This window comes from Botrytis sinoallii (assembly GCF_014898435.1).
Source record: "Botrytis sinoallii strain Bc 23 chromosome Unknown BSIN_011, whole genome shotgun sequence".
Lineage (NCBI taxonomy): Eukaryota > Fungi > Ascomycota > Leotiomycetes > Helotiales > Sclerotiniaceae > Botrytis > Botrytis sinoallii.
Window position 1 is genome coordinate 53539 of NW_024066038.1, and position 25035 is coordinate 78573.

At 42.7% G+C, this 25035-nt stretch overlaps 4 protein-coding genes across 4 annotated transcripts; 1 reads left to right on the top strand and 3 right to left on the bottom strand.

Annotated features, from left to right (window-relative positions):
• Positions 1–2639: 2639 nt before the first annotated feature.
• Positions 2640–7790, bottom strand: EAF02_006688 (uncharacterized protein; the record flags this gene model as incomplete). The annotated part of the gene is made up of 9 exons (XM_038902736.1): positions 2640–2731; positions 2845–5091; positions 5152–5214; positions 5412–5442; positions 5493–5747; positions 5803–5973; positions 6034–6274; positions 6335–6496; positions 6922–7790. 9 exons carry the CDS (start codon positions 7788–7790, stop codon positions 2640–2642), a joined length of 4131 nt encoding a protein of 1376 aa, XP_038757057.1.
• A 286-nt stretch (positions 7791–8076) lies between these two features.
• EAF02_006689 (uncharacterized protein) lies at positions 8077–11505 on the top strand (the record flags this gene model as incomplete). Its single annotated transcript, XM_038902737.1, has 5 exons — positions 8077–8720; positions 8904–9586; positions 9698–10227; positions 10283–10807; positions 10858–11505. The coding sequence occupies 5 exons, from the start codon at positions 8077–8079 to the stop codon at positions 11503–11505; spliced, it is 3030 nt and encodes a 1009-aa protein (XP_038757058.1).
• A 3279-nt stretch (positions 11506–14784) lies between these two features.
• Positions 14785–16196, bottom strand: EAF02_006690 (uncharacterized protein; the record flags this gene model as incomplete). Its single annotated transcript, XM_038902738.1, has 5 exons — positions 14785–15044; positions 15096–15378; positions 15430–15681; positions 15737–15776; positions 16141–16196. The coding sequence occupies 5 exons, from the start codon at positions 16194–16196 to the stop codon at positions 14785–14787; spliced, it is 891 nt and encodes a 296-aa protein (XP_038757059.1).
• A 1433-nt stretch (positions 16197–17629) lies between these two features.
• EAF02_006691 (uncharacterized protein) lies at positions 17630–23613 on the bottom strand (the record flags this gene model as incomplete). Its single annotated transcript, XM_038902739.1, has 3 exons — positions 17630–19281; positions 19341–20432; positions 20538–23613. 3 exons carry the CDS (start codon positions 23611–23613, stop codon positions 17630–17632), a joined length of 5820 nt encoding a protein of 1939 aa, XP_038757060.1.
• Between the last annotated feature and the right edge of the window lie 1422 nt (positions 23614–25035).

A 25035-nucleotide genomic window follows, 5' to 3' on the forward strand; every position in this document is an offset into this window, starting at 1 on the left:
GGAAAAGATGAACTCCTCTTTCTCCGCTGGCTACAAGGAGTGGTCTTCTAGATACAGTATAAAGGAGTCAAAGGAACTAACTCTACCAAGAGCAGTCTTATATTGATTGATAGTTATGAAAACAGGCCACAGCGACTATACCGCTTATTATCAGCGATTTGGTTATCAAAACAACAAGCTGGACTGCTCATACAGCAACGCTAAGAAACCATATCATTTCTTTAAATACACTATAAACAACCTAAAGCGTTCAGACTGGCCCCTTGCCCCTATAGAAATGCAATCTAACAAGCAGGCGATTACATATATCAAGAAACTCTTACACACACCTAGTAAGTTTATTCAGCTAATCACCGACTCAAAGTTCTACACTCAGATTTGTCCTAATTACTAAAGGACCCTTAGAAAGCAACAATCTTTTCAATAAAGCTTGCTGTCCATCCCTTATAAACTCATCATTCAACTGATCATTTGAATACACTACACCCTAAAAACCGCAAACCCAATATATAACACAAGAGCCCTGCTACTCGGCTAAACAAATAGCAACCCACTCTCGCTTCTTCTCCTCTACTATAAGGATCGAAGCCCACAACAAGCTTATCTACCCGGAAACCAAGCTCTACCTCAACAACAACTTGAATCAGACGTTCCCTTCTGGAAACAGAAGCGGATCGCACCCGCAGAGGAGCGAATAGCCCCTGGCATTGAAGGTAAATTGCTAAATTCAATCGCAACGATCACGCTGCTTAAATAGTTCCTTATCTTAGCATGTCTAAATACCCTTAGGGAGATCCAAAACAGACGTTAATTAATATAAATAAATAAAATAAAAAATAAATAATATATCCTAAAGCTATATTTATTCCATCTTTTAGTATTTTTATCTGAAAAAAGTATAGAGCATATTGAATCAGTAAGATTATCCTTTTTATCCAAAGAAATAATTGTTTATTATATTAAAGTTATAGAATGATATACAAATTTACCACTAGCTATATAAGTTTCGAATAGAAATTAAAGAATCAATTAGCTCTCTATATAATGACTTCGATATTAATGATATTTTCGATTATTAGCTTCGCTTGCTTATAGAAGCGTTTTCCATAAATGATTAGATGTATAAGGCTATATAATATCATTCTTTTCATTAAATCTAATACCCCAACCAGATAGATTAAAAAGATATCAACACTCTATATAACGTTCCTTAATCTAAATCAAATTAATTAAATCAAATAAATAATAAAAAAAGAGGATATTCATACCAAATTGATTTTCTTTTTAATTTAATCATTAATTAAATTCTTATTATTATTAATGCGTATCTTATACTCTAAAGCAATAGCTTATGCAAATTAATTATAATAAAATATTCTCTATTCAGTGAATTAATCTAATTATTAACTAATCTTCTATAGATAACTTTGTATTAAATTTAAAAGAAGCTTTTTATAGGATTTCTATTTGAACTAATTTGTAGATTTCTTCAAAATATTTTTAATCTCAATTTCCAGATTTACTGATTTATTCTCTCTTTCAATAATATCGGTAAAAAGGTTCTTTTTACTTTTTAAACCACTACAAATATTATGTTTTGGATTTTGATTGATATTGTAACTATTATTGATATCCCTCTCGTCGTTATTGTTCTTATTACTATCTATATTGATATTTATTGAAAGCCTTTTATCGATTTCGGAATCCTACTATATACTATAAATTAATATAATTAAAATAAGCTTTATTTGAATCAAATACCTATATATAGCTTTTCTTTTTTGTAGAGGGTATCTTCTTCTGATTAAAGGTGATATCGTTATTGTAAAAAAAGCTGGATAGTAAATCTCTAATAAAAAAAAAGAAGGAGGTATTATAATCTCGAAGTTGGCTTTGAGATTCGGTTGCTTTTGCTATAGGTTTAGGCTTTTATTTGGAATAACGAATTGGGGGAGAGGGACTTCGAATTCGAGATCTTCTATCTCTTTTTCATACAAATATAAATCTTCGATTGCTATTATCATTAATAATTTTCGACTTCCTAAACACTTTCAAGGTATTTTGGATAATGATTGTATTATTAACCATTAAAATAATTTTATATATAGAAAATAGCTTCAAAAATACTTCAAAAAAAGGTTCTTTCTTTGAAAAGAAAAGAAAAAAGAAAGATAAAATCAAAATGTATTTCTTTTCCAATTCTAAGTACTTTTTCAAGATCATTACTTTATTAAAGCTTTTTATATGGTTTTTAATTTTAAATATAGGGTTTTAATATCGAATTGAAATTTAAATTGAATATTCTAAAAAAACCACAAATTATTTGGCGGATTTGATATTCAAACTATAAAACCACAGATTAATAATCCACTCTTTTTGAAGCGGATTGATGTTATCACGGAATCTGTGATGGCATAAAGTACAGATTATTTCAGCGGATTCAGCACGGATTTTACATCCAAACTAGCCCTAACATTTCAGTAATCTCATTGTTAGCGACTGCGCTGTGCAAAGCCACGTATGGACCATCAACTGGCACATCTGGATCGCAGTCATTATCTAGTAATAAACGAATCAATGCAGTATTCTTCATGAGTACAGCTTTATAAAGGGCAGTTTTCCCGGTCCCGTCTTTTAGATTAACCTTTGGGCGCGGGCGATGATCGAGCAGCAGTTTGACGATTCCTTCGTTGCCGACCCTGACTGTTACAGTGAGGGGAGAATTCCCGTGCTTAATCGCATTGATATTTGCACCATAATCTAGCAGTGTACGGCATGTCGTGATTTTATCGCATTGGGCGGCATGAAAAAGAGCTAAGTCAATGTTCAAGCGGCTTGAAATACCCTTATCAGCTTTCTCATCGCCAATTATAATCTTAACACATTCATCGTTTCCATTTTGTGCAGCCGCGACTAGTGGTGAATTCTGATCTTCAGATGAGTATTTTAGGTATGGTTCGAGTCGCAGCAATTCCATCACAACTTCCTGATTCCCCCACACACAAGAGCTGTCTATTGGTCTACGACCATCTATATCAATAACATCTATCTTGGCATTGGCTTGTGTTGCTAGAAATCTAACTACGTTGGCGTGGCCTTCTAAAGCAGCCATTGCCAACGGAGTTCGGTTCCTCAAGCCTGGGAATTCCACGTTCGCTTTATGTTTCACGAGAACTTTGGTCATTTCCAAGTGGCCGTCAATCGAACATTGGGACAAAGGTGTCATGTTCCATTCACTGCCATACTTTGCTTCAGGATCAGGACCGCATCCCATACTGAGCACAGTGTCTGCCAAACGATGAAGGTTTGCTCTGGCTGACCTCCAAAGAATATTTGTCCCCCACTGCTGAATACTCAGTTTGGTTTCAGTCGGCAAACGACCTAAAAGGTCAATTGCCAATTGCTCATGCCCTCCTGCAGTAGATAACTGAATAGCATTGAGAAGGATAGGCGTCGGGCACTCGTGAATATCTAGCATTCTGTGAGCCGTAGACTGCCTGCCATTTAAACTTGCTTCAACTAACCCTGCGCCGAAGTCTTCGTCATTCTTGCTTTTGATGAGATCTATTTCACCTTGGCCAGCAAAAATTGGAAATGGTGACTCCCAGGGAGAAGGACTCCTTGTTATTGGGCTTGATAACTCCCAAAACATCCTCGACCAACTCTCAAGGTCAATGTTTTGAATTAGACCTATCAGTATCTCCAGAGGATAATTTTGTGAGTCTTTTGCAGATTGAAAGTGTTGAAACCAATACTGTACAGCATATGACAAGAGATTACCTAAACAGAGTCTTGGATTCCGCTCACTCATAGCACCATTCGGGATTTTCAAGTTAATTTGTGTGTCCGGTAACGAGAGGTACTTCAAGCATGTCTTTGCTATTTTGAAATGAGCGGCCTCTGAAGCCTCGATCCACCAATAGTTATCCGAACATTTTCTTTCATGTTTTCCGAGAATTTCTCTTAGTCTGCCGTTTCGTACAAACATCTCATCATTTTCAACTTCGATAAACCCTGCAAACCATAGCTCTAACTTCACCACGAAATTATCAACTTCTGATGGGTCGGGAGATCTGTCGTTTCCACGATCATTCTCGCTCTCAAGAAACATGATCTCGGCAAGTTCCCTCTTGGACAATGGCCTCTTCGAGTGAAGAAGCCACATTAGTGCGCATTTCGCAACGTTCTGATCTGGTATGCCCCGAAAGTAACTGTCCAATACTGATTCTAAGATTTCTTCGCTGTCTTCAACTTTTATAGAAGATAGAGCTCCCCATAATTGAGTCTTCAGCAGTGGAATATTTATTGCCGCTAGGTGCTTCAATATGATTGAACGATCATGATCGCCCAGCCTAGGGAAACGCAATAGATATTTTTGCAACATCATGTTTTCTCTATGCGTAAGAGAATTCCGCGGTCGCATGCTTCCTGCATAATCCTCTGGAGACTGCGCAACGATATCAACCTCTGGCCAGCTTCGCAATTCTTCTAGTAACACTTTAGATGTTCCACTCGTCACAACAATCTTCCAAGGATGCTCACTCATCCGAGCAGTATATGATATCAAGTCTAAAAACGCCCTGCGAGACTCTATGTCACATTCGTCGAAACGGCTAATCACAATCGACTGTTTTATGCGATTAAATAACGTAAACCAACTAACCAGGTCACGGTAGGTCCAGCCACGCTCTTTCTCAACACAAGAGCTCATATATTCAATGTTGTTCTTCCAATCTGGGTAGTGACATGTCAATTGGGCAATGAAAGTGGACAGCATGTGAGATAAAGAGCAACGGCGGGCATCCCATGAGTCGAATTCAAAGAAGAGCACCGGAAATTGTTTGTCTCGTGTTCTCTGCACTCGTTCAAGGTGATAGAATGCTTGTGATGCCGCTTCCTGAATTACGTCATCTACATTACCGTGCAGATATAAGAGCTGCGTTCCTGGGGAATCAAGCCATTGTTTGTATTTCGTATAGTCTTTCAACCACCAAGTCTCGTTTAAAGGGGTAATTAGAGGTCGCAACGGTGTTGCTAAAGACAAAAGAAGGCGCTCATGACGTAGTCTTGACTCATGAAGAGGTATTATGCCTCGAGATAATTGTTAGCTTACAACCTAGTACCAGTAATTTTCAAAGAGAATCTACTTACATTCTTTCAAGTCATCAAGATGATCTAAGACGCTACTCTTATGGGTATCTTCCTCAGACCTTGCTAAGCGTCTTTAGAGCGGCACCCCTATTGTATAATTGTAGAAATTATCAAGCTACTGTATGTCAGCCGCACAATAATAACCACACTCATTTCAAATATGTCATTGAAATACGGCAACATTAAGTCCTCGAGAGAGACAACTTATATAGTTGTCTACATTCCAAAATGAGCACAAATCGCGGAGCAGTGATAATTACTTTCAATAATTTTGGTGCTCCAACCATTGTTCTGATCAAATGATGCATGAGAATTAAGACCAGTAAAAGATAGGTACTTACATGATCATCAACATAGTCGGCTTTCTTTCTTTCCTCGTAAATACTGATGAGATGGCTTCTTAGATGAAGCTTGGACAATATGAATGAGGCATTGACCTCCATAACCTCAGAAGCGAGCTTTGATATCAACGATCCTGTAAAAAACAATGGGCTAGCGCTCTGGGAGAAGTCTGGCCGTGTTGCAAATAAAGTATAGCCCAGACTGTTCTCTAATCGATTTCGGTCTCGACTCTTGTGGGGACAGTCGGAGAATAACTTACTATGTTAGCTACAAGTTATCATGGATCAGGTGATGGTATCATGGAATTACCAGGACTCGACTGTAATCGAGTATATCATCCCAATCCCCCATTCCAGTTGAAGCAGCCACTAAAGCCTGTGATAACTTGTGAGTCATTGCGTGAGTGGAATTCTTTGAAGGTCTTACATCTTTAACGATGATTCCGCCTATGCCACGACCAAGGAACATGATTGTTCGAGTCTAACATTCGTCAATTATCACAGAATTTCACAAGTGGACCATCTTGCTGGGTTTTCTCACAACTTCACCCTTCCTCAAATTCTTGAGCTTGCTCAACAAACTCAATGCAATCTGACGAATTCCAGAAATGGTCTCTTCCGAGTCTCCATCCACGATAACACTCGCGTTATATTTGAACTCGATGATCCGGGAATTCGATTTCAAGGAGTTGGCATACTGGGTAAGCCAACTATCCGGTCCACAATCGAACCATCGATCTCTATTCAACTCTTTACCGAATAGTCCATGGATGACTACAAAGCTATAATTTAATCACCTATGAGTGTCTTCACGGATCTAATTCATGAAAATCAAAACTTACTCAATGTTGACTGTCTTGGTAGTCTCCTCAATACTCGAGACCACTCTTAAGCTCTCCTCTTCAGAGCCTGTGAAGTCCAATTGTATTTCGTCAATTAGCACGGCATCGACTCCATCACCTAACGATGGGATGTTCAACTCAGGCTTGGGGTTTGAAAATGATCTATCAGATATTTCGCGGCAGGTAAAAATTTACAAAAGAGCTATAATTTAACTTAAATTGTTATTTGTGGATTGATAAATGAACGACTGATCAGGCTGCGACACTCAACTCCATGGAAACATTTTGTAGAGTAGTACAACCAAATAGGTCTTTATTGCTGAAAGTAGTCGGGCTTACGGAAATTGATGACAGGCTGCGATAATTTCCCTTTGCAGGCCGCTCTACAATCTAGCTTCCTATTACGAAGATAACGACTTTAACGGCTGTTTTCAGCCTCGGAAACAATCAAATCAAATATGGTGGATGTGCATCCCAACTCTTCTTGAAATATCCGTATCATGCAAGCCAAATTCTGAGGCAACAACTCGATTCCGTAGTGATTCATAGGTCCACTCTATTTCACAGAGCTTTCAAATTTAGCATACGAGGTGATGTCAAATATTTTTTCCAAGTTGATCGCCCCTAAATTTTGGATGTCGTGTAGGGTGCTTGTTGGAGGGATAGCTGTATCAAACAAAATCGGGTCGTCTTTATCCTCCGAAGATCCAATAAATCGTCTCAGCTCGGTTTTCCAGTCAGCTTTTACACTGATAGTTGTCACACACTGAAAATTGGCTTGGTCTTCTCGATGAAGAAGAAGAGCGACCCGAAGAGAGTGCGGTATCCCCTTTCTCTCTGTGTAGTTCTCCTCGATGTACCATCTTGCTCCAATATTGGTGCCGAATGTGTCACACTTCATGAAACCTGTGACAGATGCTGCATCGCTTGTAGTCTTGGAGACTGTTCTCTCCCTCTTGCCACCTATCCCCAAGTTCGCTCCCAAGTACCCTGCGCTTGCATTGACCTCCCCACTCGCCGTTATTGACTCGGTTTGATTTGTGAACATACAAAGATGTTTTCCGACGGGAGCAATTTTATGCACCTGTGGCGCTTCCACTTCCTCGTCAATGCTACTGAATATAAAAGTAATATCAGCCGATAAGATGCGACGAGTAGGTCCTTTGGCGTCAAAGCAGAAGTCGTATACAAGTAGACTTGCTGGTTTATTGGAATTAGGATCCACAAGCCCGTGAATGACTTCACGGGAGATACACTGAACGAAAACTCCTTTCTCACGGTGAGTAACAGTTTCGCGCTGAAACTGATTTCCGAGATTTTGTGTGCGGTAGCTACTGTCTTGCTCGCCGAAATGGCCTAAATCAATGCTGAAAGAGGTGTCGTCAAATCCGGCGACATTGCCCGGTAACTTGCAAGGCACTGCAACTTTGAAAATGCTTGGGGAAGTGTTCATCATGATTGTTCTCTTGATTTTGTTGATGAAAACATTATATTTCCACTTTTAAAACTATCCAGCTGGCCCCCAATATTGAATGACTGAACCTAATCAGGCATTTCATGTATACAAGTGACACCTGCAGGGTGACTACTATGGTGGACCGTTGAGACAATTTCGGATACATCATGCATAATATCCTGATAAATAAAAAGCGAGCGGGGTTTCCATTTATTGTTGTACCGTAAGATAAGCAAAAAGGATCACCCACAAAAGAAGTTGACGCACATCAGTTTGAATATCCACGATGAGCTTCCCAAATTATCACACTCAAGAAACCATCAGTCCTGGAGATGAAAGTGACTCTAGCAATGAATCTGTTAGCAATGATGACGAAGAGACAAATGTGAGCGACGTGCCACCAGTTTCACAGCTACTAGAGGAGGTTGTTGAGGCCCTCAGCCAAGGAAAGAACGAGGAATGGGTCAAACTATTTCTCGAGAGTAAAGACTTTACTCGTTATGAGCAGTTCGAAGATTACAAGCGTGGCGGCAAGCCCATTGGAAACCTGATTGAACTCCTCACGAGGATAACCGACGAGGGAAACAGCAAAAATCCAACCGCGTTGCACTTACTTGCAACGGGAGATTTGAACGGAAAGCTGAAATTAGAGAAGAAGAAGTTATCGCAATTGGTTGGCTTTTTAGTGCGGAATCCTAAGAATTTGCTTGAAGCGAAGGATAATGCTGGATCTACTCCATTGCACGATGCCATTAAGAATAAAAAAGGTGATCTGGTCGATTGCATTTGCCAGGCACGCTCGCCTGAATATATCGACGAAATTCTCTCGATAAAAAACTATAGGAAGAAGAATTGTCTCCATGTGGCTGTCGAGAATGAAGTGCCATTTCTTCTGTCGCTTGTGGAGCAGGCAGGGCCTAAGACTCTGAGGTGAGCATAATGGGTTTACAAAAGTCTTTGTTTTCAATACATGATTGATTCTTTTCCACAATCTCAAAATCGATTCTTATATGCCTTGCATTGCACTCCACTTACTTCCTAATACAACTTTGGTTCCTCATTTTCCTCAAAAATCTTTTTTGAATAGATAATACTGACTCGCCGATCTTACAGTGCCAGGGACGAGAAAGGCAATACGCCGCTACATCTCGCTGTGGAATACCGACGTTGCAAACCCAATCAGTTGCAAGTGATCCAAAAAATAATCAAAAAGTGCGACATAGAAATGCAGGAGACGGAGGGATTAGATAAGTTCAGTGAAAACCCAATGTACAACAATGTCAAAATGTCACCTTATTCTTATCATGTGTTCACTGCTCTAAACTATCAAAGAGAGAAGGCAAAAAAGGCCCGCGACAATGGCAGCAGTTCCATATCTGGCCATGATAAGAAGGGGTTATCGAAAGGGAGCAAACCCAAAACCTTGACTGCTTCTAATGAGCCTCCAAAGCCCAGAAGTGATGCAGACTTTGTAGCAACGCCTCCAGTTCGCTCCAACACACAGAGACTTTTAAAGGGAGAGTTCTCAGCTGAAAGGGGTTTCGCTGCTACAGAAACATTAAGCGTCTCTTGGAAAGAGCCTGGTGTAAATGAAGTCGAACTACCACAGGGAGAAGAAACATCGAAGTCAAAGTCTAAGTCAAAACGAACGAAAGACCAAGAGAGCCGTGCCCCCAGGAGAACGCCAACATCTGTCGAAAATGTGAAGACCTTCTTGAAACTACACTACCTACGAACCCGCAGCCATGATGATGCGTATGCTATAATCCATGGGAGACCCCCAAGACTTGGAATTGGTAATTATGCCCAAAATATATCTCTCGTCGGGCCAATCCCTTATTTTCAGAGAATCTATCTGGTTCATTAGCTGAAAGATGAATAAAAACTGCTAACACTGTGGCGATTAGATGTTCAAATATTTTTCGATCTTGGTGTGTATGAGAAAACGGAAATCACTAGTGACCAGCTTGAGAGGTTTTTCGAGAATCAGAAGTTCGATGACATCCTCCAGCGAGTGTCAGTTCCTGCTAGTTTCACTCTTCTAAGGCCTAAACCTGCAGCCAATAGTGGGAAGATCCGAACCTCGTCTGCCCCATCGAAAACTTCAAGTAAAGGGCTTTCTAATCTTGAATCCGTATTCGGATGGTTGCGAGAAAAAATGAAAGTAAAAACAATACTGAGTATCAGCGTCAAAGACCTGGATAGTCTAGCTCATAGTGACGAAAGCATCGAAAAAGCACTGGAGGGGTTTGGTGTCGAGACATGGGACTGGCAGAAAATAGATATTTCTACCGGTGTCATAGAGACTGTGGCCCCAAAGGTACGAGCTGTACATCTTTATTGGAGCGGTAATAATGCTGTGCTTCGAGGTTGGGGCGAAGAGGGCGGACTTAAGCAGCTTAAGCACTTAGAAGCCGTGTATATCCACACACGACAGGTAGTTCTATGCCCCTGAAGATACCTAGTATTCTTTTGCTGACTGAGAGTTGCAGGATTACTTAAATTCCTACAACCGTACAATATCTGATATCGACTCATTCAAAAAACGAATGGAAACATTGTGTGATAAGGTCCAAGTATTTACAGACGGACCAGAAGTACCGCATCGAATTTTAAACCCAGGCGCAAGGTCAGTCAATAAAGACCCTCGACGACTATCACAGCACGATTGGATCGATTGTATGGATAAGTTCGCACCGCTTGTTTTAGCAGCCGAAAACAATTTCTTGCAAGTTAATCCCGACGAGAATGCTGTAGTACTAGAGGAGCCCATTAGGGTAGCACTCATTGATGACGGCATCGATATTACTAGACTAAAGCATAAGCATAACGGAGGACAGAGCTTTTGTACTCGAGACCGAGATGTCGTTCCTTATTATATATCTAGCTTCGGTCATGGACCAGCAATGGCAAGTCAAATATATCGGATCTGCCCAAGAGCCCAACTCTACGTGCTGAAGCTGAATGATCACTTGTATGGTAACAAACGTCAGATTGAACCTTTGAGTGCCGCGCAAGTAAGTTGCCAAACATTCTCCGGATCAGAATAACGCTAACCTTTCTATAGGCCATTCGTGAGGCAGTAGCTAAGGATGTGCACATCATATCCATGTCTTGGACTATACCCCGATCAGATGACAATAGAGCTAGAGAGGCTCTCGAGGCAGCTATCTCTGAAGCTCGCCAGAAAAAGATTCTTATTTTTTGTTCTGCCAGTGATGGGGGACCAATCGAGGACACAACCTTTCCTTGGGCCGCAGCCAAGAGCAATATATTTCGGATCGGAGCTGCTACCGATAAAGGTATGGCGAACCCTGATGTTGGCAATCATAAAAGCCTAGGCTTCACATTTCCCGGTACCGACGTAGAGAGAAAGGATGTGGACGAGAAGATCGAATACCAAACCGGCTCCTCTGTTGCTACCGCGCTCGCCACTGGACTGGCTGCGCTTGTGCTGTACTGTGCTCAGATCAAATTGCTTCGAACTGGGGACAGGGACAAGGAGAGGGTCAGACAGTCGTTCAAGAGACTCAAAGAGCATGGTGGGATGCTTAAGGCTTTCCAAAAGAACATTGGCACGACTGAGGAGAGCGATCACAAGTACCTCGAGGTTTGGATCATATTTGAAAAATACATCAGGAACATGAATGATACCACGGATGAAATGATTGATCAGATTGCCAATCTCGGGGATGAATTATGTAGGAACATCTGACAGCCATGCGTTGCGAGAGAATTGTGCATTCGAAGATTTCCACTGGCTTAAGTCGTTTCCGGTTCGACTCCCGTTCAGAGTTCCCTAAGAAATGTCCTCAAAGTCCACGTGAGATTTCTCTTTGGGCGTTTTTGGGGGTTTCAGGGATCTTTTCTTTTCAAGGCAGAAAATTTGGGCTTAGCATCTAATCTTAATAGGTACCCAGGTAGGTACTCAGCGTTAGATCTAGGGCCCATTCAATATATCATGGAAAGATGTATTTGGTGAAGCTCCAGAATCTAGACAATAAATAGTCCCAGCTGTATATGTTCGGAATGTGATGTAATGACTTCTGGGATTTAGAATCATCGTTTGTTGTTGATCGAATGGTTGAAATACCAGCCTCTCCACTAATAAGAAGCACTAGATAATCAACCGCCCCACAACTTACGAAATTTGCCCTCAAAATTTGCATCCATCTTAACTCCAGCAAAAGGAACAGAATGCACAACAAAAGTCTCCAGCGACGCAAAACCGAACTGTGAATCCGCCATCTGGGAATTGATCAGGGTCGTGCATTCCCTACGGTAGGTCTGCCTTGGTCGAGTCTTCGGTCTGATTCGTTCTGGCTTCGTGACAAAAGCTTTGGGGCGTTATGTTTTCAAGCGAAAGTTATCGAGAAAGGAACGAAAGAAAGTAACGTCGGCTTGTTGTATAAGTCAGATGGCAGCCATAGGCATATGATGAGCAGGATGCGCGTCTCTTCAATGTAAGATAATAGTAGGGTGGGTATTTGCATTGCAGTTGCGAACATTCTTCTCCTGACGATGGACCGAATTACTTACGAACTATTGAGTCGCCTACTGTACAAAGCCAACTCCTAGAGGATAGGGGAGATTATGAGAAAAAGCTAGTGTGGGTAACATCAAATACATGCTGTTTCTATGGTGTCCGTGCAGATGCAGTTGTCCGGCCCAGCAGGTCAGGTCAAGAAAGGCCTTGTTTGTCTCGCAAAATCGGCACGTTGGAGCACTTCGGCTTTGACTACCCCACGGGGCTTGAATTATTCGACGAATTCAGTACGGGTTTGTACATCCAAACTAGTCCCTACAATGGCGGAAACGGGGGACAAGTTTAATATGACAGCGGGACGGACTACTGCCCAGGTTCACTGGTGGTCTCAAATCATCTGATTAGATTTTATTGAAAATAACCCCATTCCACTAATGCCTATCAAATTAGTAGATACGTGCCCCTGAAATCAGCCAATCAGGTATTGAATTCATACCATATAGAGAAGCACGAAAGTGGCGTGGACGAATTCACTGATTACAACCTGTTAAACAAGTCCAACATCATCTAACACAGTTGGGATTCGGGAGATCCTCTAGCACCGCTTTTACACTTCCAAAAAGCACCATGTTCATTCTGTGTTTGAATGCAACTGTATCCTGCCCCTTACCGTTACCCACATCTATCAATGCAGCACCACCCGGCTGGCGCACTCCCTCTAATATTGTCTCTCTCACAGGAAACCAAGAGAGCCTTGCCGGATCTTCGCCGCGGACACATGTCATAAGAAATTGAAGTCATGTGAGGCATGGCGAGGCGGAGACTCGACCTGCCAGTGGAAAAATGCATCCAGGAGAGGTAGAAACCGCCTTCTGGAAGAAGTCATCTCGAACGTCTGTGGGACATTCCAGGCCATTGGCCGTCAGATATCCAGGGAGACCAATGAGAGAAGAAAGACCTTGGTCACAACTGTGGAAAGCAGGGATTTGTTAGAGGGAAATATGAAAACGTGGAATGATTGAAGTCCTGTATGATGGACATCGGTTGTCCCTCTTGTCGAAAAGCTACGGGAAGCGGACACGGATGTACCTCTATTTGTTGATATTGGCGGCGGACATGGTTATCAATGCGATGCCTTCCGCAAGGTAACCACAGAGCACGTTCTCCCTGGTCGTGTGATCCTTCAAGATCTTCCTGGAACATTAGCTGAAGCCTCCAAATACAAGGGCATCGAGATGATGGCTCAGGATTTCTATGAAAAGCAACAAATTCAAGGTTCGTGCTGAATGCAAAATATCTCTTGATACCCATCCTAAGTTTTACAGGTGCCAATATATATTACATCCGCCAATGTCTCCAGGATTTTCCGGACAAAGAGGCCAAGCAAGTTCTACAGCACATTAAAGACGCTATGTCCCCGAAATCTATTCTTTTAATCGACAAAATAGTCATTCCAGACACGGGCGCATCTCCCTTCTCAATGCAGCTGGATTTCACCATGATGGCTTTCCTCGGCTCGACTGAGCGTACAATAACACGTTGGCGAGAGTTACTCGGAGACGTAGGGCTTGAGCTCGCAAAAGTCTATCAATATGACACAGAGCTAGAGTATAGCATTCTCGAAGCCGTGCGAGCTAGGAGCTGAAGGCAAGCACATCCGAGAAGTATCTCATTTCATGATAGTGCCTGGCGGATGTGAGCATAGTCGTTATTCTCTGCAATTTTATCGATCTCTGCAACTTCTCATTATAGCATCTCATGACCATCGTAAACCATTACGCGAGGACTCGTTTGACACAGTACGAGTGACACGTGACTTGAAGACGCTGGACGTATTGTTGAGATTAGTTATATATGAAATATGAAGTAAATGCATGTCAGACTTGGCCGCTATGAAGTCCACATATGAGGCGCAGTCCTCCCGGTAGTTTGGTTTAACCGGCAATACGTGACGTCCGATTGTAGAGAAAGAAAAAGAAAAAGGGTTAAAAGTGTGTCGAAGGAGTAAAGACCTTGATGTTTATTCCTATGAAAGTTGAAGTTATTAAAGTTACTAGAGTTCGTTTGAAATGCGTTAGAGTATATCACAATCTTCATTGTAATATCTGGTTCATTCTAAAAGAAGTTATATACTTTCGTGCATAAGATCAAAATTAACCCTGAAAATTAAGACTAATTGTCTCGGAATGGAACTAGTTTTGGAGAACACAGCTTTTCTTTATGATTCATATTGTCTTCATAAAGTTCCATTAGAAGAAACAGTTTCAGAATAACTAGCTTTCGTATTAAGTGGTGTTTTGAGATTGACTTAATCGTTTATATCTTTGAATGGTTATGTCTCTCAATCTTTACGATTTTGGAATTTCCCAAGAGTCTGTGTACCCACTAGTAGTCTGGGCTGGTAGTCAGTCGTATTGATGGTAAGTTCGTTCTAATTGTCATGATTACTTATTCTAACTCTGATACGCAGATATCGTATGTAATTTACTACCAGCAGCGAAGCATTTCTTAAGTTGCGTGCGCAGTAACCATCATTCCAGCATCAATCAACAAGCCAGTTCCATTGACATAGGTAGCCGAAGGGCTGCAAAGAAAAACGGCAACATTAGCTACTTCTTCTGGCGTTGCGGCTCTTCTTGCTGGTGAGACAGCCTGGATGACTTTTTCGAGTCCCGCCCAACGAGCCAAACTTCGTTCTAACATGGGGGTCTTCACCCATGAGGGGCAAAGCGCATTCACACGAATTTCGTGCTCTGCGTTATCCAGCGCTATCAAAGACATCAGTCGCTATACTCAAGAAGCTCAATATGAGAACTCACCAGCTACTTTAGTAATTCCCATCACTGCGTGTTTCGATGCAACGTAAGCCATCATTCCCGGACTTGCACCATATGACAATCCAGAGCCAAGATTCACGATGCACCCCCGACCCAGCGAACGCTCATACCCATGGCGGCCCTTGACCTTTCTCGGTTCTTGTGCGGTCATAGCTTTCGTCACAGCTCTAAGGCATAACATTGTTCCACGAGCATTCACAGCGAATGTTTTATCGAAGTTGTCAATATCGATATCGGACGTTGGTGCGAGAGATGTAGCTCCAACCTTCAATATCGGTCAGCATATTCACACGAACATAGTTTTTGCTTCACTTACTCCAGCACTATTGACAAAGTAATCAATTCGATCAAACTCCTTAATTGTGAGATCGACCATTGCCTGAACACTCTCTGGCTCGGTGGTGTTTACCTCCAAGGCCAAGGTTCGGTGTTGAGGGTTGGTAGCGAATTCTTTACTCTTTTCTGCGCTCGCTTTGGCCCCCTCAATGTTGAGGTCGGCAAAGATAACGCCTGAAGCACCTGCTTCGGCGAATGCGAAGCCAGTCTCTTCGCCGATGCCTGCTGCTCCCTATGAGCAAGTGTGTCAGTAATCAATCGATGATTGTAGATTTGACAGATTTTACCCCTGTAACCAGTGCTACACCGTTGACTGCTACGTTTGACCTGATACAGACAAGTTCAAGCAATTTAGTTTTAATAACGACTTGTGGTTTTCAAAGAACTTGTTGTTATTTGCGGCGTAGTACAGGTTTGAAGCAAGGCCCTCCTTTAGAAGCTAAACGATGGATATCTAGCCATAGCTGTATATTGTTCGAAATATAACATAATAATCTATCGAATGTAAAAGCTTTAATAATCAACTAATCTCATGAATATTTTACATTTAATCAAAAGGACCTAAAGGTTAAGGCTTCATTTTAATATAGTTATCTATTCTTGATCAGATTCTTGAAGTTGAAACATAGAATAACGAGTTCCCCATCGCTAAACCGCACCAGACTAGATGATCCACCGCCCCACAACTTACCATTTCCATACTCCGTAGTATTTCAAAGTCATCAAGACTCCACATACCCCACCCATTATTTATACTTTATATTTTAAAACAGCGCCGTCTCCTCAACATAAATCAACACGTATCAGCGTTTGTGGTTTAGTGGTAAAATCCATCGTTGCCATCAAACTCTTCTTTCATCAGAAGAGCGCGAAACAACATCGATGGGCCCCGGGTTCGATTCCCGGCGAACGCATCTCTTTTACTTTTGTTCCGTCTTGATATCGTCAATCAATTCAAATAGATCGGATGTCTTTCTTGAAAGATCTTGCTGACATCATTTATTCATACCATCTGGGAATATGAGATGATTTTTGAAGTTATAAAGAAAGTGACAGTGATAAATTAATTGTACTCGTCGTATACCTACTTTTATTATTCTTTTATCTGCATCTTTTCTCTCTACCTACCTACCTAGGCATTGAACTAACCAATAACTGAGTTGCTAGGTGTTTCGTGAAAGTCATTTCAGATCTCAATATTGGACACGTATGAAGACAGGGCGACGAGAAGATAGATAGATAATTGGATAGCTATGCTTTCGGGCACCCTAAAATTTCGAAACACATATCAAATTCACTTTGAAGTATTATAAGTCTAACGCTTTAGGATTTATACCGCTTTCATATATTGTACTGTATATAGGTATATATCAATATTGTATTGATCAAGTAAGACCAGACCATCGAACGCTCTAGGAATTCATATAAATTATGATTCAAACACAATAATTTCACTTCGTAATAAGCACAATGGTCGATTAAAGAATCCATTCCATTATCATTCATACACCTCTAAACATCACCTCATCCCCTCCCTTTGACTTCTATCTACTCCTCCTCCTCCTTTTTCCTCTCCACCCAACACAATACTTTTCCCCAAACGAAATCTCTCAAAACCCTCGTATGCCCTCTGGATCCAGGTCACAGCCTTAGTTATATTCCAACAAAGATTCCAGTAGAGATGAGGGTTTCCGCATAAAATGTATATGCGTTTTTCGATTCAATGAGGGCATCGTTTGTGTTGTGTTGTGTGCTTGCCTTGATTTCCCTATAATCACCTATTCCGTCGTCCACATTCCGATTGCCTCAGCACTCCTATTCCCATCTCCAAGATTACACCCACCCATCTGTCCAAGTCAAAAAGGTATCAAGAACCCCCTACCACAAATGATATACCAAAAATTTCCATTCATCTCATCCAATAAACGCCGAGACCCGATTTCCAAGTGGTATCCTTCCTTCCATCCGCCTATCCATACCCTTTCCATCCCTTTATATGTGTACCGCCGGATGTAGCCCCTCTAATGCATCGCTCGCTCAACTTCGTTTGTCCACCCCCCTATATACATACATACATACATACAGAATTATCGGACAGATATATTATCCCTCCTAACCACTCTTACAATAAAGAAAAGAACCAAAAACAAAATGCACTCTCTTCCTCTCCCTTTGGAACATCATCTCCCCACGCCAACCAAACTATATATCCAGCTTGCCTCAGGTACACTTCCCGCCTGCAGACACCACTTCCTCGTCCTCCCACTCACTCTCCCTATAGGTCCTACCATTCCTACCTCGCCATTAGGTCCCACAACATCCTCCCATACATTACACGTGACTCCCTTATTGCCGATCATGCTAAAGCAATTAGCACCTAGCACAACGTCTAACAGCACCTCCACCTTTTCATCTGGGTCCTCAGCTTTCATGGGTTTTCTAGTAACGAGAATACGGCGTTCAATACCCTGGTCTACAGCACAAGCTTGACGCATACCAGGTGGTGGTGCTGTAACAGTTAATCTTGCATTCCCGCAATCCCGCCACTTGGATCTTGTTTCTAGGTAATACAGGCGGATTTTGATATTCTCAGAGGTAAGATTCACACCACCATATGATGTCGAAGTACCTGCCAAACTTGCAGGATGGGGTGTTTGAGGTGGAGCAAGACCGGAGGAACTAGTGTACAGACTTGATGGACTAGATCCACGTCCTGATTCGATGGAAGACTTTGCAATATTAAAAAAGGAACTTCCTGTTAATCTTTTAAAGGATTCGGAAAGACGAGAAATAGACGGAGAGCTACTTTGCTCAGAGTTGACAACGGATGGTGCGCGTGTTGATGCACGATAGCTCTTCTTTCGTCCAAAGCTCAAGAAGCTTCGTTTTTTACTGGCAACCGCAGTTTCGTAAGTTGCACCACCATAGGAATTGAGTAGTCGTTCTTCTTCTAGCTTCTTATATGTTGGGTTGTTCATGCGAGCCTGATGAATTGAGTTGTACAGATCAACGCATGCACGGTTGTGTAGACTGTGATATCGGATGGTAGGGCTGCATTTGACTCGAGAATCACTTGTTGGGGGAGAATGGATTTCAATATCGAGTGAATTACTTTGCCTGAGTGTCACAACAGGTGTGAGTACCTGACCAAGTAATGGTCGCTTGTCCTCGTTCGAGCTTGTATCTTCTGGACCTCCTACAACGGACTCTTGAATGGTTGAAAGAACTGCAGGGGAGGAATGCCTGGAGGACATTTCATGTACTTCGATTAATCCTGGACGAATGATAATGGAACAAGATTTCGAATGAACATCGTCCCAACGACCCTTGGCATTGTTCCAGGTTGTAACAGTAGCAACGTGCCTTCTAATATCTGAATTGTCGACCTTTGGTACGATTGGAATTCGAGGCGTAGAATTCACAGGTGGCAAAGTAACATTAGGCAGACTGTACAGAGAGGTTGTAGGTGAAATGGCACGTCTGCCATATATGGTTGGAGCAGGTTCAGCTTCGGGAAGATCAGCAGCTTCAAGTTCGTCGAGCTCATCTAGTTCATCTTCATCCGAACTAGATGATGACTCTTCTTGTTCCGTGTCGGATTCTTCAGATGATGAACATGACATTTCAGAAACCTCGGAAACAGAAACCTCAGATCTCTCTGATCTCTCCGATATATCAGATATATCAGAAGGTCGGTATTCATGTTTCAGTGGAGAGGAAGTACGTCGAGACCTTGATCTTGGCGCTGGAGGCTCAATGATTATTGGTTGTTTGAGACCACTAGGAGACATTGAACGATGAGCTGGCGGTGGTGGTGGAGCACTCTCTTCCTCTGCAAAATCAGGGCTACGAGACCGTTCAGACGTATCATCTGGATCTACTGGATCATACGAGGTACGGCGAATGCAATCTTTTGTAGTGGATTCGCTATCGATTGAGGCAGCAGAGCTTGTTTTGCGAACTTTAGGTATTGAGGTAATTCTTCAGAGGGTGTGAGGGGTCGGCGAGATGTTCTGCCTGGTGTAGATGCACGACTCTCAGATTCCTCAAAATCATCATTATCTCTGCTTTCTTCATCCGAATCGTTAAGAACAAGTTGGCTTGACAGAGGTGAACTTGGCGTAGATCGAGTACGAGTGTGAGAATGGTACCTTGAAGATTTAGAATGTCTTCTAGATGGTTGACCAGTAATTTCATCATGAGAAACATCTCGATGTCTCCGTGGCGGGGATGATGTTTCTTTTCGGTCTATCTTTAGGGGGGCTGGAATTTCTACAGATGACATAGTAGAGAAGGTTGAAGATCGCGGTCTTTCTTTTGAATGGTGCTTTCTTCTTCTTCGACGAGCACCAATTGGCAGCTCGTTATCATCAGGATCGCCGGCCTCGCTTATTTCTGACGGATCCATAGACATCATTGATACTGTATCTGCGTTGTCTGGTATCGAGCTCAAGACTGGTTGAGGCATTGGGATAGACCCTAACATTTCTATCCACTCGGCAGCAGTCTCAGGCTCAGCACCTTTCAGAAGTAAACTCTCTCGCCATTCTATAGGTTTTTGTATCCCACGGATCATGATTATTAGCTCATCAGGCTTCTCACCAGCGCAAGCGGATATGAAATCTCTATCGATTGGTGGAAATAGCAAGTAACGATGCGTGGCTTCTGGTGTGATTTCTGATGCACAGATCAGAACATCTCCAGGGTCAATTTCGTCTGAAAGATTATCCCGGAGTATCAATTCTACACGACACTCAATTCGTTGGCCGTTAGAATGAGGAAAGTCGAGATCAAAGAAATCTTTAGCCGAGACTTGTCTAGTACGGTCAATGTGAGCATCTTCAACTGGAGCAAGCGTCTGCGGATTGCGGGCTCGAGTCGCATCAGTATTGTTTGCATATAGATCTTCGAGTCTAGCGTGTTCTTCTTTAACACGACGACGAGCCGTTTCTTGCAAATCCTCAAATATTTTCAACGCTTTACCTGAGAGTTCAGAATGGTTGAGTTTATCAAGACCCTATGATAAGTTAGAACCTAGCCAATGGATAATTTGTTGAATAGAGGTGATAAGAAGACTAAAATACGCACCTTTGTTAGTTTTTGCAAGATATTTTATCCTGACAAGTGGCCTCTTGAGCAAAAAAGCGACATCAACACGTTCTCCATTTGAGTTCACAATATCTCCATCAGCATTGCGCGGGACACTGTCAAGAGGTGATTCTTTCTCTTCAGCAGACGATTTGCGCGAAGCTGGTGCTAAATTGACAACAACATCCTGAAAGCCTAATCTCCACGCACGAGTGTAGTCTTGGTAAGTTCGATGGGCTCGCTGGAGCCAGACTATGAGGGCGTCTGGATCTTGGAGTGGTATGCGTCTATGTAGACTCTTTAAACGCTCGAGAGCAACACCCATATCGACAATTGGCTTGGTAAGAAATGTTTCGTTCATGTCTGTAGAGTCGGGATTGAAGAGGCCAGCGGCAATTGCAGAGTCTGATTTAGACAGAACGCAAGTTAAGAGAACTGGTATCACGCCATCAACCAGAGTTTTCAATTCTCTCATGTACTTAGCTTCGTCGCCCGCTAATTCACGCATCAGATCCATCTCAGTAGCAGTCTCTAGGCTGCTTCGAGCCGTACGCACACTTCGAGCCGATCTAATACTTTTTGTACGACCAGCTGGTGGGGCATCGGGTAATGACAACATAGACACCAAGTCAGAGTGCTTTGTAAGTCGTCTTTTAAGTCCCGATCTATTGCTTCTCCTGCGTGAGACGTTGGAATCAGTCCGCCCGGTCTCGGTAGTGGCTTGAGTGAGAGTAGTTTTAGTGAGGTTAGATGAAGTGTCTACGGACGAAAGAGTGCTAAAAGTTTCCACAGATGCAATTTTTGATAAATGATGGTTGCCAGAGCTTCCACCTCTTCTCTTCCGCCTCGGTCTGTCGGAAATGTCTCGGTGTCCGTCTGGCACTTGAAGGTGAGTACCAGAAGAGCGACTACGCTGAGAATTGGTATTTTCAGGTGTTTGTAAACTACGACCAGAATTCTTGAGATCGTCTACATCATGGTTTTCTTTCTCGTGGTATTCATCATCTTCTGCGTCTAGGATACCCTCAAATGTAGACTCGCCTCGGAAAGCATCTAGTAAAGCATCTTTGAAAGGCGATTTCTTAGCTGCCTTGATCACGGGAGGAGAAGCAGTACGTAAAGCTGGACTGCGTCTAAGACCAGCTGCAGGTGGAGTTGGGGGCTTCTTGAACTCGATTGGATCATCCAGAACACGTCCCAGAGGAGATTTGTCGTTGTGGCCTCTGAAGCTGGTATCTGAAGTTTTCCGAACGCGCTTCTGTCTACTCCCGGTTCCTCTGCGCTCTTCTTCAAGTGCTTGTTTCTGGTCTTGGTCAGGCGTGGGAGTATGTCTCTCACTACCATCTATCTCTGTAGATACTTCTGTTAATGCTGGAGTCGAAACAGGACTTGGTACATCAAGGAAAGGATCTGGGGTACTATTGAGCCAAGACTCAATTGTTGGAGGCCGATTTACACCACCTCTAGGAGGCATTTCAGGGGCATCATGCGTATCATGCATAATCTTTTTCCCTTCATTGTAGACGCGCTTGAGAACTTTGGGCACTAGGTGACTAGGATTCCTTTGGGGCTTAGGTTTATTTCCAGTGTTCCCCGCCTCGGCACCAATAGGCAAATCCAAGGTACTGAAAGCAGAGTCGCCAAAGGGAATCCCATCAACCGATGGAGATGGTGAACGGGATTTCCTTCTTTGTTTCCGGGAGCTTGGAGAACGACGAGTGGGAGTTTCTGCATTTGTGTCGTCAAAGTCGCCATCGGAGTGACCGTTCATATCTTTCCTTTCAGTCTCCTTCAGTGGCTTGATATGCTTCTCTGATGATTTACGCTTATGAGAATGCTCATCTGAGATCTCTGGTTTCATAGGGGTTTGCTTGCCGTCCTTATGAACAGGTGTAGGTTTCAGGCTGATACCATCGAGAAAAGGGTTGCCTCCGGAACTCTGTTTCTTAGCCTCGGGAGCCCTCCATCTCGCTTGAACAGGCTTTACTCTAATGCCATCTTCCCACCGACCATTCGGTCCACATGCCTTGACTCGAATGCCATCATTCGCTGGAGTTCGAGATGGTTCCGATTTAGGGGTGTGTTTTCCTTTCGACGAACTAACAAGGCTTTCCTTGGATCCATTGTTCGAATTCTTTCGCGAGCTTGGGGTACTCCTTGACTCGACTTTCATTCTGTTCTTTGAGGGTTTCCGGGTCGGTTCTTCCTCCTCCTCCTCCTCTATTTCAACTATAATTTCTCCTAAAGACTTGGCCCTCATTTTGCCCTTATTTTCCCCACGGGGGTTTTGCTGTGGGTTCTTGCCCGCTCGTGAAGTAGATTGGGCCGCTCCATGCTTCCCCGACTCAGCCTCCGTACGCTTGACCCAATCAGCGATTTTGCTTTCCAACTTGGGATTAGCAGCCGTCTGTTGAAGAAAGTCTTTAGGTATAGCTCGCATTGTGACTTTGATATCCTTTTTCTTTGGAGAGGTCTTGGTCTTATTCATCACCCAATGATCATCGCTTATAACTCTTTTTCGGGGCGCACTTTTGCTCCTTACTTCTGCGGCCCAATCTTCAGGGTCTCTATTTTTCCGCCGTCCAGGTCGAGTGTTTTGATTTCTGACATGAAGCCTGTTATCCTCGGTGACAACACTGGGCCCAACCACACTCTCTTCCTCCACCTCCACTATTATCTCATCCAGTTCCGACTCTGGATCATCAGCTTCTTCAATGGCAGCTGCTGCACTAGCTTTTTGCCATTGCTTAACCCGATCGTGTACTCCTCCTGGCTTTTGAATCCTATTCACAGTGCTTTCCCGCATCTCCGCCTTGACTGCGTCAAGACTTTTTCGTCTTTGGCGACTTGCTGATGGTCTGCCCAGCAGAAAATCAGTAAGCAATGTCGGCTCCGATTTCTTGGATGGTGGTCGCTTGTGTATGGGCGCATTGGCAGGAGTCCGCGGCTTGACACCCGGTTTTCGTATAGCTGTACCATTGGGGGTGCTCCTGGCGGGTGATGTCTTCTGCGGGGCAGTTGGAGACTTGGGTTGGGCCGGGGCTGTCTCATCTTTTTCGGGTTCGGGGGAAGGCATGGTCTAACAAGTTCCATAGCGTCAGTGGCTCTTCGGAGCATAGATAACATAATATTTTGCGCAAAGCTGGGTTTGGAAACAATATTCAACTTTGAAAAAAACGCTAGATGCGTACCTTGATTAAGACCAATTCCCAACTCTAACATGCGGCGACTCAAATGGTAGTCGTATATTGTAGCAAACCATCGAAGCAGGTTCTTGTGTTGACGTACATGAAGGCCGTTGTAAAATTATTGATTTGCGCCAATGTTCATTGACCCACGAGGAATGGCAGAATGTGACTTTGTGAGAACTTCCCCCAGGCAATTGGGCGCTGAAATGTGCTGTCAGTTGATAGGGCAACCCGAGTGATGAGATGAGACGAAGATGAAATATCGCTACTCGATGTCAATTGTCAATTGTCAATTGCCAATTGCCAATTGCCAATTAACGTAGATTCAAGAATCTGTCTGAGGTTGAGAACAGTGGTAATATCAAAAACGAATGATTCTCTGTCCTAATCTCACAATGATATTGTTTGCATTATGGGACCAAAGTTTGTTTATCATTAGTTGTATTGTCCCGCACGGTTGTGTGTTATTGTTGTTTATTTCGCTTTGGATCTTGAACTGTATGTATGGCTGGAGCTTGATTTGTTGACGAGAACCTTATTAGTGGCGGTGCAAGGACATGGTAACCTTTATTGTCCTTTATTGTCCTTTATTATCGTCCGTGGGATGGGCAGTTGAGGTGGGATTCATGCATTTCGATACACAAGCTGAATAAAATCAAGAAGAATCCCCAGCAGGTGTCGTTTGAGAAGTTTGCTTTTTCTTCGTCGCCCAACCTGGGTTCATCACATCAAGGCATTAGGTTCTGGGTAAACTCTGCTCTAGATAAGGAGATAACTCGGATGATTCGATACAAACCAACAAATTGGAATGGCAGGAAAGGAAAGGAAAGGAAAGGATGGATCAACATCCATTCATGCCCACCAAAAATGGAGATGGAGCCTAGAGCAGCCGCCCGCTTGAAGAAGATTATTATTAGATACTGGGTATGTATTACGAACGCTAAAAGCAGGTACGGACAACAGAAAGTTTCACAATCACGTGAGAGTGAGTGTGATAAAGTGTGATAGCAACAACATTTTTGTGGATATTAGGTAGATTCAAGTCCCTCCTAGTCAAATAAACAATGGTAATGGATGGCGGCAATGAATTATGAGAGAACCCGTTTCATTCAACGAGGATGCTTGAGTATGAGGTTTATTATTATAGTACGATTGTTGCTCAACGTACAGAAAGTTGGTCGTCTCGAAGTATTACCAGGAAGTCTTGCTGGTGTACCTCGAAGCTTTCCTTGATTGGTTCTTAGCTCGAAAATAAGCTTTATTCGGACTAACTATTATTCCGCGTACCCCTGTCAAATATTATTCATCCC